This window comes from Cotesia typhae, unplaced genomic scaffold (assembly GCF_013202065.1).
Source record: "Cotesia typhae breed Kobodo isofemale line unplaced genomic scaffold, CoteBio_Ctyphae contig_5, whole genome shotgun sequence".
NCBI classification, from domain to species: domain Eukaryota; kingdom Metazoa; phylum Arthropoda; class Insecta; order Hymenoptera; family Braconidae; genus Cotesia; species Cotesia typhae.
The window spans coordinates 5,168,407-5,187,572 of NW_027423757.1; the positions used below are offsets into that span (position 1 = coordinate 5,168,407).

At 26.5% G+C, this 19,166-nt stretch overlaps 1 protein-coding gene across 2 annotated transcripts; it reads left to right on the top strand.

The window, feature by feature from the left end:
* The first annotated feature begins 1,590 nt into the window (after positions 1 to 1,590).
* LOC141531523 (carcinine transporter) lies at positions 1,591 to 19,011 on the top strand. Of its 2 annotated transcripts, none has more exons than XM_074249410.1 (8): positions 1,591 to 1,771; positions 12,107 to 12,365; positions 14,858 to 15,071; positions 15,182 to 15,852; positions 16,751 to 16,965; positions 17,283 to 17,458; positions 18,228 to 18,400; positions 18,475 to 19,011. In XM_074249410.1, exons 2-8 carry the CDS (start codon positions 12,115 to 12,117, stop codon positions 18,572 to 18,574), a joined length of 1,800 nt encoding a protein of 599 aa, XP_074105511.1. In that variant the 5' UTR covers positions 1,591 to 1,771; positions 12,107 to 12,114; the 3' UTR covers positions 18,575 to 19,011. The 2 variants fall into 2 exon arrangements, with proteins under 2 accessions (XP_074105511.1, XP_074105510.1); XM_074249409.1 differs by lacking the exon at positions 1,591 to 1,771 and adding an exon at positions 11,158 to 11,756.
* The last annotated feature ends 155 nt before the right edge of the window (positions 19,012 to 19,166 follow it).

Genomic DNA, 19,166 nt, shown 5'->3' on the forward strand with positions numbered 1-19,166 from the left:
ACACACACACACACACACACGCGCGCGCGCGCGTTAATCTTAACGTACGGTTGCAGTTATTACCGTTGAAATACTCATTTATTCTCTAAAACGTTTATCTGCTTATTAGAACGAACAATCAAAACTCATTACATTACATATGTTTTTTTTTTTTTTTTATTTTATAGAAATATTTTGTAATAAATAATTTGGAGTAAGGAATTTTCCTTTAGCTGACCAAGGTGGAGCTTAATCACTGAAATACAAAAAGTTTTATCTATAAGTTGGTTATATCAGGTTTATGAATATTTTACTCGACAGATGGTTATAAATTAGTCGCAATAATTAGTCTTGACTGGTGAATTTTTAAGTAAAGAAAATTTAATAAATATTTGCTTCATTATTTCCTATAGAAAAAAATATTTTTTCCTTTTTTTTCAATTACTTAAAAAAAAAAATTATTTTATTAAAAAGAAATTTTTTAATACAGAAATTTAGTAATAAAAATTTTGCGACATTCAATTATTTAAAATATTAAATAAATAAATGTTAAATTTAAAAAATTTGCTATGCAACACATAACCTTTCTTAATATTTTCTTCATTTAAACGCTTAGATGATAATTATTTCTCTCTTACAATCTATTTTAATTTTACTTAATTCTTGTTGACTTTATCAGAGTTTCAATGTTTTAAAATTTTAATTTTAAAGTTCAAAAAAATTTTAAATAAAAATAAATTTTTAAAGAACGACCTAAAATTTTTTTTAGTCCCAAAATAACAACAAAAAAGAGTTATAATCATTTATAAAAATGTAGAAATTTAAAACAAGAATTTATAACTTAGCTGGTGAATGATCAAAATTTTCAAAAATATATGGTAATAATGTACGAAGAAAATATCCGCGTCCGCGTGTCAGTCAAGCGTATCCGGGTGTGTTGACGTTACTTTGGAAATCAGAGTTGAGGATTTCCTTGTAACACTATCGTAGATGATTGTGTATTAGCGATAGCGAACAGGAGACGAGGACACATCAAATATTATGCCGTTAATTGACCAACCCAGAGCCAGTTAGTTTCATTACGTTCCCTCTATCTTCGTGAGTTTCACACAATGGAATACAGCCTCTTTATTCTCCTCTCTCTCCTCTCCTGCTCTTCTAGCTTCTTCACCTCATTATTTAAACTAATACATCGCAACCACCCGCCTGTACGTGGACGTCAGACCGTCTCTTATTGTTAATCCGATTAAATAATCTTGTACACAATAGCTTTCAACTAATACAACCAAGTTTGTTTTTAATTATTTAATAAGCTGTCTATTTACCGCTTTTTTAAATTCAAGCCTTTTTTTTTCATAATAATAATTATTATCATGTTTATTCACTTTATTAGCCTGCGAGTAATCACACAAGAGCAGAGAAAAAAATAAGAGAGCTAAATAAATTAAGCTATTAATAGTTATTAGTTTTAGGAATTAAAATTAACGGGCAAGTGTGATAAACCACGTGGCTGATAATAAAATAAAATATAGTCGAATAGTAGTAGAGCAAGTAGGATGCGTAGGATATATACAGCATGGATGACACACGACTGAGTCTGCCAATGCAGGGTCTTTGAAAAGCCACTCTCTGTGCGTCCGCAACTTTTGTTATCGCGTGATAGATTGGACGATGCAGTTTAGTGCAAGGTTAGTCGGCGATGAGCAAAGTGACTATCTGCTCTCTTGCCTGGTACTCGAAGTACTGGTGCAGCCATTAAGATTACTCTCTAAGGATCCTCATTGTTTATCCTGTAAGACATATTTATTTTTTTACTTTTTACCTTTTTTCACCTCATGATATATTTAAATTTATTATTTGAGGGTCATAAGTTGTTCTGAATAATTATAAATGAATACGCGGTTGTTATGAATATAGTAAAATACTTTTTTTTTGCAAGTATGACCTTTTATAGTTTTTATTATGCGTTACACAATATTAATACATTCTACAAATATTTAAAAAAAATTTTTTTTTCATTATTTATTTATTTTTTTCATTCATTTTTTTTTTTTGAGGATCGGATTTTAATTTTTAACAACTCATTTCATTAATTATAAGCTCAATTTCCAATCCAATAATTGACACCGCTACATCACGTTTCGAATCAGACCCATTAATTGTTGAGTGAGATTTAATGTAAATTTTACATACTGTAATATAATTACTAAATCAATGAAAGTTACGAAATAAATTCACTGAAAATTTAAGAATAATTAAAAAAATATTACTATTAATATTATTGAATTGAAGTCAATTGATAACATGAATTATCACTAACGGAATAAGAATTAAAATAGATCACTTAAAATGAAATAAATATCAAGATAATTAAAACCGGTTAATAAATTCATAAACCACTTCAAACGTACTGACAATATAAATACATAATTAAAAAAATTAATTAAGTAATAATCAATATTAACATTAATTCTAACAATAACAAAATCGATAACTCAATAAAAAAATTCATCAAATCAACACATCTAGATTGACAGAATTAGGACATCTGAAAATTATAGAGGAAATATCAGTTGCTAAATCGGAAGTATTACAAGCAAAGCATTCACTGTTCACATTGTCCGAAAAACAATCAACTCTAATCTCCTTACCATTACATAATCACACGAAAAAAAAAAACAGTGTTATTAAACCCAAGAATTACCGTTTATTGTTTTTACATATTTGCCCTGTTTGTATTTATAAAGTCCGTGTTACTAAGTACATTGTACAAAAATTTCCGTTCAAGTCATTGTTTTTTTATCGCGCCACGCTTAGTGTGTACAGTGTAGAATTTACTATACTAAACACTTACTTCCAAAAACCACATCAGGAAATTAAGATTATAAAATCTCAATTATTATCAATTGTCAAAATAAAAAAAAAAGAACACAAAAGTTTTATTAGGTTTATATTTTAAGAATGACTTTGAGCGCTTGCGAGTCATGATTACACAACCAACAGTTAGTTTAATTGTAAATTGTGCCACTGAGACGTGCCATATATATCATTAAATCATTTTTGTATTATTATTATTATTAATTTTTTTTCTTTCATTTCATCTCAATCGAGAGAGATAATAAAGACTCAAACGATATAAAAATAAATTTTTCTAACTGATTGAGTCGTTGAGACAATAAATTATTTAAAGAGAACAGTTTTTTATTATTTATTACTTATTTTTAAATGATTGATTGATTTTTTTTTGCTGAGTTGACGTCTCTTTATCCGTGATAGTTTTTCACCCTTATCTGTTGTGACACTTTTTGTCTATCTATATCCATCACATCACATCACATCATATGATATCGTATTATACATATAAATATAATACATAAATTTATAATGTATAAATATTATAGATATATATCAGGAATTGTCAGACAATTGTCAGCGGTAACAAGTGAGGCGGAGTGTCGGTATGATTGGGTGGATACAAAACTGATTGTTCGTGATGATACATGATACTCAGATTGGCTTGTTATCATCGCTATTTTATTGAATTAATCCGTATCATTGCACTCGTAGCATCAATGTCCATTAAATATTCCGACGACGCGATTCGCCAAGTACAATTGCTGGTCAATTCACGGTTGGATGTGCCTTTAAATGTGCTTAAGTGTCTTCAAGTGAATCGCGTCATGATACGCTTCTAATTCACTCAATAATTGTTATTTTTTATTCGCGTTAAATTATATTAGTTTAGTTAAATATTTTTATATCATAATGAAAATTTATAATTCAAATTTGGGGATGTTATTTATATCAGCGATATAAGATAATCCACTAAAGTCTGATTAATCCTTAAAGTTACTTTTTCGGAAGAAAAATAACATCATCAAGTAGATGGAGAAAATATTTTGTGGAGATTAAGTAAAATGAAAAGCTAAAAGTTTACGTGTCGTGAATAATAATTACTCGAGTTAATTCTATTCTCTATTCTGTTTCACTATTATGGTCATTTACTTTGATTGAATTAATCAAAAGCGGATTTAACTTTTATCCATCTATTGAATATTTCATATGTATTCTACTGAATAAGTATGCTCCTAGCAGATTAAAATTTTCTATAAAGATAAACATTCAAGATGAAATCAATTTTTCCAACCATCAATATCTTGTCTTCTTTAAAATTTATCATATTTTGATCTTTTCAAAACAGATAAATTATTCTATAAAATTTTAATACGGTGTTTAAATTTTTTACATGCATACTTTTTTTCAAGAAGAGATTATTAATTTTAACTAACATTTTTTATAAATAAAATAAATATAATAAAATTGATCAAATATCTTAAAAAAAAAAATAAAATAAAACAAAAACAAATGTTTACTCGAGCCTAGAAATGATTGAGAAAGATCAAAATAAAAATAAAATTCTCTGAATTAAATAATTTTCTTTTGACTAATAATGATTATTATTCCAATAACTATTTTCTGAACTAAAAAATTTTTTTAATCTGAATCATTTTGTATTTTTTACATTATTTTTAATACAGAATTCATGTTAAAATTTACAATTTGTGTTTTGCGTAGCCTCTCAATAATTATATTTATTTTCAACTAACTTTTACATAATTCTTAGTTTTTAATTAAATATATCCTCGAGTTCAAGAGAAGTTCATTTAGCTATTCAATGTAACTCTACTCAGTTTGCGTAAGATCAATGTATCTAAGCAGCGTAGACTTTTCTATCTTCACCCGCGAGTGTTGTCATTTGATTTACCAGATGCTTGACACTTAATTATATGCAAAATAATTATTTATTCAGTAGCTCCCAGCAAATAATTAAATTAAATAAAGAATTGTATTTAAATTGCATGATTTTTAATAAAAATACCGTGAAATTCATTCGAATGTGGACTCTCAACTACCGAGTTTTAATTTTTATTATGAAAATTAATATTCCATGCGGGCTAGAGTCGCGAGATTGATGTCACGTTTTCAAGCGACGCAATGTTACCGGGTCTCGCCAGAGGAAATACTGTTAACCGTTGCAGCGTAATGCATTTATTACTTTTTTTGATACCAAGTATAATTGTATACACCAATAGAAAAATTTTTCAATTGCGTAACTTTCATTTACATAAAACTAAACATCGTGTTGTAATAATAATGCTAATAATAATATTCGTCTGAGGCATGAAAAATGATAAGTAATTGATAATAAATTAAAGATAATAATAAGAGAATGAATTTATTTAAATATATACTGCGATGTTTATTTTTTTAATTTTATTTCTTAATTAAGAATCATGAATTTTTTATTGTTTACTTCATTAATTAATTATGAATTAATTCTTTGCTTAGACAGATTTATTAATAAATTAATGACTCTACTAATATCAGTATAAATTTTCATGCGACATGTGAGGGCAGGTATGACAACAGGAATCCCGCATTGAATAAAATTTTTTTAAAAATAACACTAACTACTTGTCATAAAAAATTTTTAATGATGCAGGCCTTGAGAAATATATGTTTAATAATTACATTATTTACTTATATATATTACTATAGAGAAAGAAAGTGAACGTTAAAATCGATAGAGAGTTTATTACGCGAGATTGAAATGCGAATGACAGCCAGAGATGGAAAAGATAAATTAGTGGGGTATTTTTTCACTCAACAAACAGACCAACAGCAACGTAAACTACTCGTTAATCGAAATATTTTTCAAAATCAACATTCTCGTTTTTCTTTCGTTTTATTTTCTCTTATCCGCACTCACCTCTATACCTTTACAACGTTTTATCACTACTCTCAGGCAGCAGTCTTGATAGGCAAGAAAAAAATTTAACTATGGACATGCTTGACAATATCATCGTTAATTTTTTTCCTGCTAACGGAGGGCTTAAAAACATAAACACTAAAAATTTTCATTTCCTCAATATTTTCCTAATTTATTTTCTACTCGATAAAATTACTTTATATTTATTTTAGTCAACAAAAAATAGTTTTTCCACTCATGGTATTTGTTTTTCATTAAAAATCATAATCTTATGGCTGAAACTAACAGGCGTCACACTTTTTTTTCTTTTTAATTTTTTCCTTCAACCTTTAAAGCTAAAGTACAAAGAGAAAAATTCTTACTTTCCAGATGAATTTTCCTTTGTAAGTATTTCGTTAATACATGATAAAAATAATAATGAAAATTAAAAAAAATATTATGATAATAATAATAATAATGTAGATTATATTTTTGATGAAACACTTACTTATCCAAGCTTAAGGTACTTTATTCATGTAATTCTTTTCTCAAATTCCGGTTAGCAAGGGCGCAATAATAAATTCCTACTTTGATACGATCCAACGTTGAATAATAGATGAGAACTCGCACACTCATCTATGTGTGAGCGCTGTAATACGGCTTAAATATAACACACATACTTAAAACGCTGGATCATGAGTCATTATTCATATTATAACTATTTCAAGTAATATAAATTGGCATTAATTTGATGTAAAAGCATACAATCTTTTTTTTTTTCATAAAAAAAAAAAAATAAAATAAAATAAATTACAACCTTAGACTTGGACTTAGGCTAAAATAATTAAGTGCATTAAGATTTTAAACTGATAATCCGCAAGTGTAATATTTTTTATTTTGAATCACAAATAAAGTAAGGAAATCACCGAGGCTGAGACCTCGCGTTTTTACTCATCAAACTGATCAATACATGGACATGCATATGCATTTCTTTTGTGCATCGTGATTACTGATTACTTATATGGTTAATCCGTCCAACAGTAACGACCTTCTTAGGCGTCTTTAAATATCAAGAGCGAAAAACAAATTAATTGTTTTATTATTATTTATTATTATTCAATTAATCCTTGTTCATTTTTTCTCGATTCCGGACATCCTACATTGTTAATGAATAATCTCATAGTTCTGTTAGAAGTTGTGAATAATTTCAAATGTTAAAATTTTTTTTGTTTACAAAAAATTTGAGTAAAATTTTTATTGCAATAAAAATTATTTATAAAAATTTTAAAGCAATGTTTTGAGTAAAAAAATTGTTAAAAAAATTTAATTGTCAATTCAGTAAATTTTATTGTGTTTTATTTTTTAGACAAAATTAAAATTTTCTTAAAGTGTACAGCTATAGTTATCAAATCAAACAAAAACAATGAGCGAGTTTTTTATCATTACAACTATTGATACTTTTTAAGAGCAAGGCAAATTTTGACTCAACATTCAATTTTTTTTTAATATGACCCCAGAATTTTTTTATTTGTCGTCCTACACTTTTTGAGTTCGACTCTTCAAATAGTGACGTATGTTCATGAATAATTAAGTCCGTCGGTATTTTAAAACCTCGCAAATCATTTACAATGTAGATTTTATTTCAAATCGAATCGCGTGTAAAGAAGCTCTCGATGGAACTAGAGTGTAAAAAAGTGACATTGCCGTAATTTAAATTAAAACTCACTCGGTGATTGAGAATATCGAGCGGTAATTAATCCGAGAATATAACTTTTTTTTTTAATTGCGGAAACAATGTTGAACAGCATTTATTATTCAATACTGATATAATAAATATGATAATTTCATTCTTCTGATTGTACATGGCTATATTTATATTTACATTTTCTTGCGTGTCAGATTATCTTTTCATTGCTCCAATGACTTTTAAAATTTTATCCTACTGACGATAAATCATAAGTTCTTTAAGTTTTAATTCATTTTAAAAACCCGTATCACTTAAAAAAAATAACCCGTAGATAAATTAATTTGGTTGCAACATTTTAAGTAATAAGTTGTTATGTACTGTAAATAATTAATGTTGATTAAATAAATAAATAAATCTGATAATTCTAAAGTAATTTGTAGGAATCAGAATATTTGCCTTATCCGTCTTTATTGAGGAAATAAATCAACTGTTCTTGATGAAGATATCACACTTCATGCTTCGATATTACTCAATGCTGTATTGAATTAATTCACGCAGATTATCGAACCAAAAATGTGATTTAATTTTGGTATAAACTGATCAGGAAAATTCAATAAATTTTGTTACAATTTTTTTTTTTATTTAATTACTAAATTTAATTAAATCTATTGTATTATAGCGAGAAATTTTTATGAGTGTAGAGTAAAGAATAATCGAAATTTTGAAAATTATAGCAAAATTTCTGGTATGTAGAATTTGGGATTATAAACATTCTTGAACTAATTTTTATGAAAAAGAATTTAATTATCAAAGCTAACGATTTTTATATATTTTTTTACTCAAATAAAGGAGGTAAAAAATTAATCATTTATTCAATAAAAATTTTAATTTAATCTTCCGTTTATATATTTAAAAATATTTCAATGTTTTGTTGATTAACTCAATGTAAAAATTGACCTGACGACAAAATGTTACTACACTATCGTAATTACTTATTAATCATCATAATTTTTGATAAAATGAAACGTATACAAAATATATAATTGAATTTTTACAAAATTACTATTAATACCTTTATTTAATGGATATTTTGACTTGAGATCAATTTTATTGATATCGTTGATTAAATTATTTTTTTTTATTTATATCAATTGATAATAATAATAATAATAATAAATGAAAACTTAATCAACAAAATCATTTTTATGAATATAAAAAATTGTATTTAAAAATAAATTTCTTTCAGAACTCTATTGTATCTTACTTTATTTAGCAACTAATAATTTTAACTAGCTAAGTCGAAAAAATGAACTTAGGTGAAATTAAATTAATTATTTTCTTATAGCAGTTAAGTTCATTTAAGTTAATTTTTTCAACTCGGGTGTTATTAATTCACCTGCGGCTAAAAAAACATAATAATAAAACGATTAAACACTGTTTTATTTTTGAATGGTAATTTCCAACGGAATGTTACCGGAGATAAGATTAAATTTATAACTATGACCGAAGAAATAAACTAACGCAACAATTTTAGGCTGAGGAATCTTGTCTCAAATTTACGAGACAACTTTCGGATGTGTTATAACACTAAATAGTTGTTTATTCAGACATAAACACTCAGGTCTTTGTTTCATAATCCCTCTGGTAAAATTAATTAATGTTAATTCTCATCAAAGAAAATTTATTTATTTGCCAATAAAAAAATATTTATATTTACATTTTTGTAATTCGTAATTACGAAGTGAGCAACGATTCGCTACATCGATTTCACAGACACAGATGACTAAGAAAGTATTTATATTTAATCTAAGTTTTTTGTAGTTTCCAACTTCAATGTTAATTGTTGCTGTGAATAATGAAATTTGCATGTGTTGCAGTTTCAAGACCTTGATGTTTATTTAATACGTTGAAAAGATTTTAAATTTTTGAGCTAACGCTAATTAAATCTTTGCAGCTCAAATTATTAATTTAGGATTTTAAATATTTTTTTTCAATAATTTTTTTTATTTTTGATATATGTATTTGAAGTGGAAAAAATTACTACATTTTTTTTTTATTGTACTTTACTTTAATAAAGTTACTTAACAAATGATTCGCGTTATATTTTTTATGTATGAAAATGTATTATAGTAAAGAAATAAAGCTTTTAAAAAAATTAACCGGTTTAAAAACCCGTTTCTAGAGAATTCGGAAGTCCAAAATAAATAATTTCATTACCAAACTTAATCTCAACACTGTGCATTTGTTTGTACTCAAACAACTAATAATAAAACAAAAACTAAAAATATTCTCATCTTCTGTAAATAAATAAATCACTAATTAAATCAAACACTCTGTAAAACTTATAAATATAAAAACAACCTTGATAATGATCTCAGTAATTCTTACTTAATACATTCAACTCTATGCCACATAATTATTAAGTACATACAAATAGTTGAGTAAATTTGTACATAAATATTTTGTTTACTTAATTAAAAACAACAAAAAAATTTTTATTGAAATAAATCACCATCTTTAAAAATAATAATTTAAATTTAAAAACAACATTAAAATGTCTTCCTACTTACAATAAAAAAGGTCACATTTATCAACTATCCATACTTATTAATTTATATTTAAGATGTTGTATTCTGTAGTCTGATTTAAATTTGAAGACTCGCTGATAAATTGACCTTTTAAATTTTTTATTATAACAAATGATGAAAAAATAAAATAAATTAAAAATAACTAATCAGCGGTTAGATTAATGTGTTTTTTTTTTTTTTTAATATACTTCTCGCTAGTAAATTAATCAGCTTAAAATAGTTTCACGATATAAAGATTAATCGTTATCATATCATCCCGGAATCCTTTGAACGATTTTTCGAACGACCCTTTGAACTATTTTTTTTGAATTTTTTTTCAAATTTCTAAGTCTTTGGGGTGGCTCGAAGGGTAGTTCCGGGGGAGTTATTGTCTTGATTATTTTTTGTAGTCTGTGGGGGTGTAAAAGGAGTATTTCGAAAAAACCGCAGCTTCAAACGACCCGTTGAATTATTTTTGTTGAATTTTTTTTTTTAAATGTCTAAGTCTTAGGGGTGGCTGAAGGGGTAGTTTTGGTATTTTGAGAATCCAATATACTATTTTCCGGGCTCTTTGACTTATTTTGAAACTGAAAAATCATTTTCAGTCTCAAAAGCAAAAAAATTTTTTTTTTGATTTTCGTTCAAAAAAAAACGTTCAGAACTTCAGGTACATGAATCCTTGGGCATAATAAGCGCTTAATATTGACAATTAAATGATAGTTATTTGTTAAATATTTATTTAACTCGCGGATGTAAATAAACCGACTCTTTTTGTCTCGCTATAATTTTATTTTTATTTTTATTGTTATCATTATTATTATTATTATTTTTACCGAGAAGCCGACGTCATTGGAAATGTCTAGCTCGCTGAATGCAAGTAGTGCTGCATATATTGACAGGTTTAGTAAGTTAAGGGGAAGTGCGTTTGACGACGAGTTTTACTTCGCCGAGACTTTTCTCGTTTTGCTTTGATACTCGTGCAAATAAAAATTCATGTGCGATTCTCGAGTCATATATATTATAATAAAAGAGAAGAGATACCTTGGAAAATTTTGAGTCCAGTGACGTCACCGCGAGTGAGACCAATGAAACGTGTTTAATAATTAACTTGGGGAATCTTGTCGCTACGCTAAGTGGGGGTTTATCTTGGATGTATAAAAGTCATAAGAGGCCCTAATGTCAAGAATAGTTATAGTTACACTTTACTTTAGATTGCAGTGCGGTTTAGTTCTAATATGTACATTTAATTATTTTATTGTTAATAGTTAATGTTATTATTAATATTAATATTTTTTTTTTCTACTATTATTAAATCAGTACTAAATATAATAGCTTGTATTTAGTCTTCAAGGTATAAAATATGGGCTAGTGTAGTGATAACATTATTGTTAATGTACGAGATGATTATTAAGTGGGAGTATGACCAAAGTCAAGCATCATTTAGCTTTCGGTACTCTTAGATCTTTATTGTACGTGGTATTGGTCGGGTCAGTTAAGACATAAGACATAACAAGTGCTTCAATATTATTATTTAAAAAATTTTTATTGGACGTGTAAATTTAAGTGTTATAATTTTTGATTTGTGATTACTGTTTTTTATTATTGTTAACAAATAATTTTATTTATTTTTAACTTAAAAAGAAGAAAACTTATGACTACTCTATTTTTCTCTGAAGGATTTATTTAAATAATATTGTAAATAATAAATAAACAGTGTATATATTATTAATTAATTATTATTCCGCTTCATTGACCCTGTTGTATATCTTCATATGTGAGTTATAATTTGCTTTATCTATTATGTACGAAGGACTCCGGATTTAATCAATTGCTAATTAGAATAATTGGTTTATTTGAATTATGGAGAAATTTACTTGATTAGCTATGTGGTTATTTTCGTCAGTTTGATTTTTACTAAATGTGATGATTAGAATTTTTTTTTAATTAATAGTGTTGAAATAAAAAAAAGAATATTTTTATCTTTAATTTGTATTGATGTCTATAAATTAAAAAAGCTATTTACATCGATTGTATAGATTAAAAGATTATTTAATTAAAAAAAAAAAAAAAAAGTTTATTTATTTGTGCTAAGTTGAACTAACTGAGTGTTTATTTTGATTGTAGATTAAAAAATGACGGTAGCAGTAGAAACTACCAAGGCTGAAGAAGGCGAAAACCGACCCAAAATAGAAACCTTTGATGACATATTGCCGTATGTCGGGGAAGCTGGTCGTTATCAGCTCATTTTGTTCATTATTTTGTTACCATTCACGTTTGTTTATGCATTTCTATACTTCACGCAATTTTTTTTGACGCTTATTCCTAATGAGCACTGGTGCTTTGTTCCGGAACTCAATGGGACAAATCTTAGTGATGCTCAAAAGTTAGTAAATTATTTTTATTTATTTATTGTAAAAAAAATTAATTAAATTTAAGTGATACAGAAAGTTTTGCTTGCACAGTAAAATATTTTTAGAATTGTGTTGAGAAAATTCTGTATTAAATGTTTGACATTTTTGCATGATAGTTCAAGTTATTTGAAGGAAAATTATTATCCCAATATTATCCTCGTTCTATTCATTCGAAAGAAAAGTATAATAAAAAATCCTTAATAAGTTAAATTTATGGATATTAATATTTAAAACAATAAAAAAATTTTATATTACAATACGTGATTGCATTTATTTTATTAATTATATTCCTTTTTAAATATTGGGCATTTTATGCTAAATTATTTTTCTATCGAAATTTACAACTCCGATTTAATTGAGTATTTTCTTTTTTTATTTATAATTTTTTTTGAAAAACGTATCTATGATATTTTTAAAATTTTTCCGACCAATTAGTTACGAGACACAAATTTTCAAAAATTTTCATTAAATAGCTATAACTTTGTTGAAACTAATTCAATTTAAAATTGTTCTTTCAAATTGAGTATTTTTTTTTTGATTTTCTAAAAATGTACAAAAAATTATTTATAGTTTTTAATTGATTTTTTTTTAATGTTAAAATTTAAATATTATTTTTTTGTGTAGTTTCTTCTATTGAATTTTTTTTCAGAAATTTTCAGAAATTTTTAAGCCTACTACGGTAATGGAAAAATAATAATCAACATCAAGAATTTTTATAAATATAAATTAATTCTAATTGACGTATCTTAACTAATTCTAAGTGTCGCGTTTTCATAAAAACTTTATTTATGAATTATAATTGATGTTCTATCAAGGATGTATTAATAATAAATATTAAATTAAATATTTATATTTAATAATCGCAAATTGTTAGTTGTAGTTATAAATATTGAAAACATTTTTCTTAGTATAAATAAAACATAAGTATACTGTTAGTTGTGTTATAGTTTCAGTACACCTTTTACTGTTAAAATAATCTAGATAAAAGTAATAATAATTAGCATAATAAAAGTAACACACAAAGAAGGATAGCGGCTTCTGTTTAAATTCCGTGAAATAAAAGATCTGGTAATCTATTCAACTGACCGTGATTCTTCAAAGGTAATTTCAAGAGTAAAAGAGCTCGGGGGTTTGACCTTGTGATCACTCTTTGAGTTAATAATATATTGTTAAAGATATTCATAAGACCAAGGTTTCAGTTTAACAGGGAATATTTATAAAAGAAAAAAAAAAGAATGGCAATTAAAAACCAGGTGATTATATCACACGAGTGAGAGTAAAAATGTAATAAATTAGAGTTAATTGAACTTTGCTGTGAATTATAAGTTATTTGATTAATTATAATGGAATTTTGCTGATGTATTTGCTGTGTGTATTACTTGTGTAATGGATTATTGTCAAGGTGTTTACATAAATTAATAAATTAGCTATTGTTACATTATTGACTATCTACTTTTTTATGAGCACAAATGGCCATTAAGCTGGCTAATTGTTTTACTTTAAATTCACTTTCCGCAATTGTTACAATGTTAAGTTCTGTAATTACATCTAAAGACTCTCGGTATGATTTCATTCTTACATAAATTAATTATTTAACAATTTCCCAAGCCAATACCTATTCCGCGAATTTAAAAATTGATTCACTGATCACTTACGAAATATTTTTCCTTTATATAAATATAAACAAAAATATGTCATTTAATTTAAAATTTTAGATGTACTGAAATCAATGAATCTTATTATTTTTAAATTAAAACATTAGACATCCACATAAGTATGCAAGTCATAGAATTGTCAAACTTGAATATTTTTCATTAAATGCTTGTTTCAATCTCTTCGGAGGACACTGAGAGAAAGAAAAATTATTGTCTAAAAAACGATTTCTCGGCTCAGGGATTGATTGAAATGAACCATCTAAATTTATTAATTTTTTGACAAAAAAATTTCAATATCTGCCTTCATAAAGAAATTTTTATCTTCAACAAAATCGTTTTTATGCGTGCACTGATAAAAAATTTAACTTGACTCAAGAGCAAGAATTTTGAACCAAGAACACAATTTTTAAGAAAATGAATTTCATTGAATGAAAGACAAGAGGAAAATTTTTTCAGTTCAGAAAACTTTCTTGATTTAAGAATTTTTGTTCTTGCTTCAAGAAATTCATTTTCTTGAAAATGGTGTTCTTGGTTCAAGATTCTTGCTCTTGAGCTAAGTTAAATTTTTTATCAGTGTACTCTCAATAATTACTAAGAATATATGTTCTGAGAAAATTATTTTTAATAGGAATATATTTTTTCTCTGTGTAAGAAGACATTTTCCGAAAACAAAAAAAAAAACCTTTTTGGTTTAGAAAAATTTGATTTTAACTACAAAATTTTTCACTTTTATATAGTTCTTTCTATGTATATTAACAAAAAAAAAAAAAAAAAAAAAAAAAAAAATTAATGAAAAAATCTTTATGCAGAATTAGTCTATCGATTCCACCAGCGAGTGATGTTGCCGAAGTCCAAGCTGAAGGCACAACACACTTTGCAAGATGTTTCATGTACGCTGTCAATTATACAGAATTGTTAAACAACAACATAACAAAAGCAGATCCTTCATGGCCCACTAAACCATGTCAGCACGGATGGAGCTTTAATTACACCGCTGTACCATATGCATCGATTGCTGCGGAGGTAATTATAATTAAAATTAAAATTAAAATTAAAATTAAATTTCCATCCCCTGTCTGAAAGTATAATTAGCACAAATATTAACAATAATAATAATTCTCGCGTAATTTCAGCTCGAGTGGGTCTGCGATAAAAACTATCTATCGTCAGCTGCCCAATCGGCTTTCTTCGTCGGCAGCATAATTGGAGGTTTCATATTCGGTTACATCGCAGATCACTACGGAAGAATACCGGCATTGGTGTCCTGCAACGCTGTGGGATTCTTCGCTTCAGTAGCCACCGCGTTTTGCGATAATTTTTGGAGTTTCGCGTTGGCGCGTCTAGTTGTGGGGTCTTCATTCGACAACTGCTTCAATATACTTTTCATAATAACGATCGAGTATGTTGGACCGAAGTACCGTACATTAGTAGCGAACATGTCCTTCGGTATATACTTCGCCGCAGCAGCGAGTTTATTACCGTGGATTGCTTATTGGATTGCTGATTGGCGTATGCTCAGTTGGATAACAGCATTACCATTAATTACTGCATTTCTCGGACCTTGGATTGCGCCTGAAAGTGCTCGGTGGTATTTGATGGCCGGCAAAGTTAACAAAGCCATCGAAATGCTCAAGAAATTCGAAAAGGTCAATGGTAAAACTGTCAAACAAGAGGTTTATGACGAGTTTGAAAAAAGCTGCAGGACTATGGTTGAAAAAGATAAAAAGTTAAACAATTACACTGTACTTGACTTGTTCAGTAAACCGAGGCTCGCTCGTATCACAGTTGTTCTTGTTATTTATTGGTAAGTTTTTCAAAAATTTTTTAGCATTTAGAATTTTATTTAAAGTAATTGGATACCTGAACTCCTTAAAACATTTATTTATCATATAATCAATTTTATTAAAATTTTTTTATTATATCATAACAATTTTCAATGATTTTTTTGACAGTATTTTACTTTAAAAACATTTATAACTCACATTTTTTACTAAGTAAATAAAAAATTATAGTAATTACCTTATTAGCCATTCTTAAAAAGTAGTAAACTTTTTAGATCCATAAAATAAAAATATATTGCCCATAAAATTATGGATAATTAAGAATCTCCATTTTCATAAAATTTGATTGAGAATTAAAGCAAAGATCTCAATTTTTGTTAAAATTTTTATGTATTTTCACAATTTTTTTTAATTAAATCGTTTTAAAGATTTCTATCATTGAAAAAATCATCCTTTGAATAAAATAATAAAAATTATAATTTATAATTTACACACTTATTGAAGGTTGATTTAATATTTAATAAGCTGTATTAATTGTTAATAAATAATTTTTTCATATTAGTTGATTTAATAAATATTTGTTTAGATCCTTGAATAAAAAGTTAGCATAAAAAATTTTAATATTATAGACAATATATATATATATATATATATATATATATATATATATATATATAATATTTATGATGTTCATAATTATCTAATAAAATAAAATTTTCTTCCAAAAAAATATTTAACTGCACCGAAAAAAAAAAACTTTTTGCACCAAGAAAATTTTAAGAAAGACAAAAGTTATTTTGGAGCAAGAAGAAATTTTTTGATTCAAGAAACTTTGACTTGATTCAAGAAATTTTCAATCTTCCTAAATATTTTATCCTAAATATATCAGTGTATGACAGTAATGTTTAAAATACTTTTCAGGCTGTTAATAATTTTAACATTCGACGGTCACGTGTGGAACATGAAATTATTGCATCCCGATGTATTTACGTCATTCTCCTTAGCAGCGCTGACGGAGTTACCGGCCGCAATATTACTGGCATTATTCCTAGACAAATGGGGACGTAGATGGATGGGCTTCGCATCAATGCTCATCTGCGGAATATTCTCGTTCATTGCACTGGCGACGCCTGAAGGTATAAATTTGATGACATGTTTAAACAGTAACTAGCAGTGTTGTGCTACTTCGGTCCTGTTATGTTATACACACTCGACTCTTGTTCAATATACTGTACTATATTGTATCAACAGTACTAACAGTTAGTATATAGTCTTGTTCGACATACTTAAGCTATCACCCCGACGGCAATCGCCACCCTTATGTAACACCCTACTCTGTGACTGAGACATAGACTGAGACTGAGATACTGGGAAGCTGTTAAAGCTGATGTACTCACAGCACCGTACAGGTACACATGAAGAGTCTAAATCGATAAATTTATACTTGATTTAGGTTCAATTACGGTCGCCATGGCGATTCTCGCTCGTCTCGGTGTTAATGTTGCTGCTAATATCGGCTTCCAGTATGCTGCTGAAATGCTTCCCACTGTTGTTCGTGCTCAGGGAGTTTCTCTTATTCATATTATTGGATACTTTGCTCATATAATTGGACCCTATGTTATTTACTTGGTAAGCTCATTTGAAAGCACTTTTACTCTTTATACTACATTTAGTGGCAAAAAGAAAATACATAATTGTGTCTCTTTGAGATATTAGTGCTAAATACCAAAAAGGAATATTACTTTCCTGAGCTTTGTCAATTAAGACGCTTATATAACCAGGAAAAGAAATAATAATTTGTTTTCCAACAACAAAGGTGTTTGTTATGAGAAAAATATTGGAAAATATTTTTAAAATAAAATTTTTTATTGTTATTTTTTCTATAATTTACTGGTAAAAAAGTCTAAATTATTTTTAAAACAAGTGGATAAATTTTTTATGAGTTGTGAGAAATATAAAAAAATTAAAGTATTTTTTAGGCATAACATTTAAAAAATTATTTTAATTTCTTTGTAAAAAAATTAAAAATTATAGAAAATACGTCAGAAAACATAATTATGTATTATAAACTGCCTTTTATATATTTAAGAAAAAATTAACAATTAAAAAAAAAGATTTTGAACAATAAATTTTTTATATCAATTTAAAACAACGAAACAATCGTGTTTAGATAGATAATTTAATTATCTATCGAAGAGCAAAGCGCTTATTTGAAAATTTTCATTTATTTATATATAAAATAGTTTTTAAGATTCCATTTGTTGTACAAGTATAACAGAGATACTTTCGTTGGACCAATAGAGGGTGAGAGAGAAAAAAGTGTAAACCCTCCTGAAGAAAATATTTTAAATATTGAAAATTTTTTATGATAACATTTTTAATTAAACATATTTTTCAGGCTGATGTTAAAAAAGAATTGCCCTTAATTTGCTTAGGATTAATAGCAATAATAGACGCTTTTCTTACATTAACTCTGCCAGAGACGCTAGATCAAGAATTACCAGAAACTCTTCAAGAAGGCAATGACTTTGGTAAAGAACAAAGTTGTTGGTGGGTTCCTTGCCTAACTTCGTAAGTATTTATAATAATGTATATTTTATATGGTTTCTATAATCAAATAATTAATTTGATTTTTTTGATTACAGGTCACATGAAAAGAAGAAAAAATACCGAAGAAAAGTAGGAGCCGTAAATGCCGGTTATAATCCAGGAAGTCTTACAAAAATAGACTCCACTAGATTATAACATTAATTGATAAATAATAAATAATAATTATTTTTAAACTCTCGTAAAAAGTTTGAATTACTGCAAATATTTTTTTTGGCATGGAAAAATTTTTTTCATTATAATTAATTTAGATTTTACTTTGTCATTATTTTTAATATTTAAATAATTATTAGTAATATAATTAGTAGTATAGTTGAAATCCATAAGATAAAAGTTATCAATGAAATACTCTATTCACTTGAAATCATTCGCGTACTTACCTGTGCCAAAAGACCGTCAATATTGTTTTAATTTAAGTATCATCTTTGTTATTATTAATTATTATTATTAATTAATAGTAGATAGTTTTTTTTATTAGATAAGCTACTAACAGTAATTAAATATTTAAAATTCAAATTAAAAAACTTTGTATAAAGAAAAATAATAAAACGCTTCACTGTACAGTACTTTAAGAATTTCAAGTGCACTTTATTGTATGTTGTTATACTTTAATCAAATGTAAATCTGTAATTATTATTAATTAATAAAGTTGTTAGAATATTGTTTACGTAAACGTTTTTCAGGTGTTAAATACTTTAATGATTATCTAGTAATTAAAAACTAAGACATT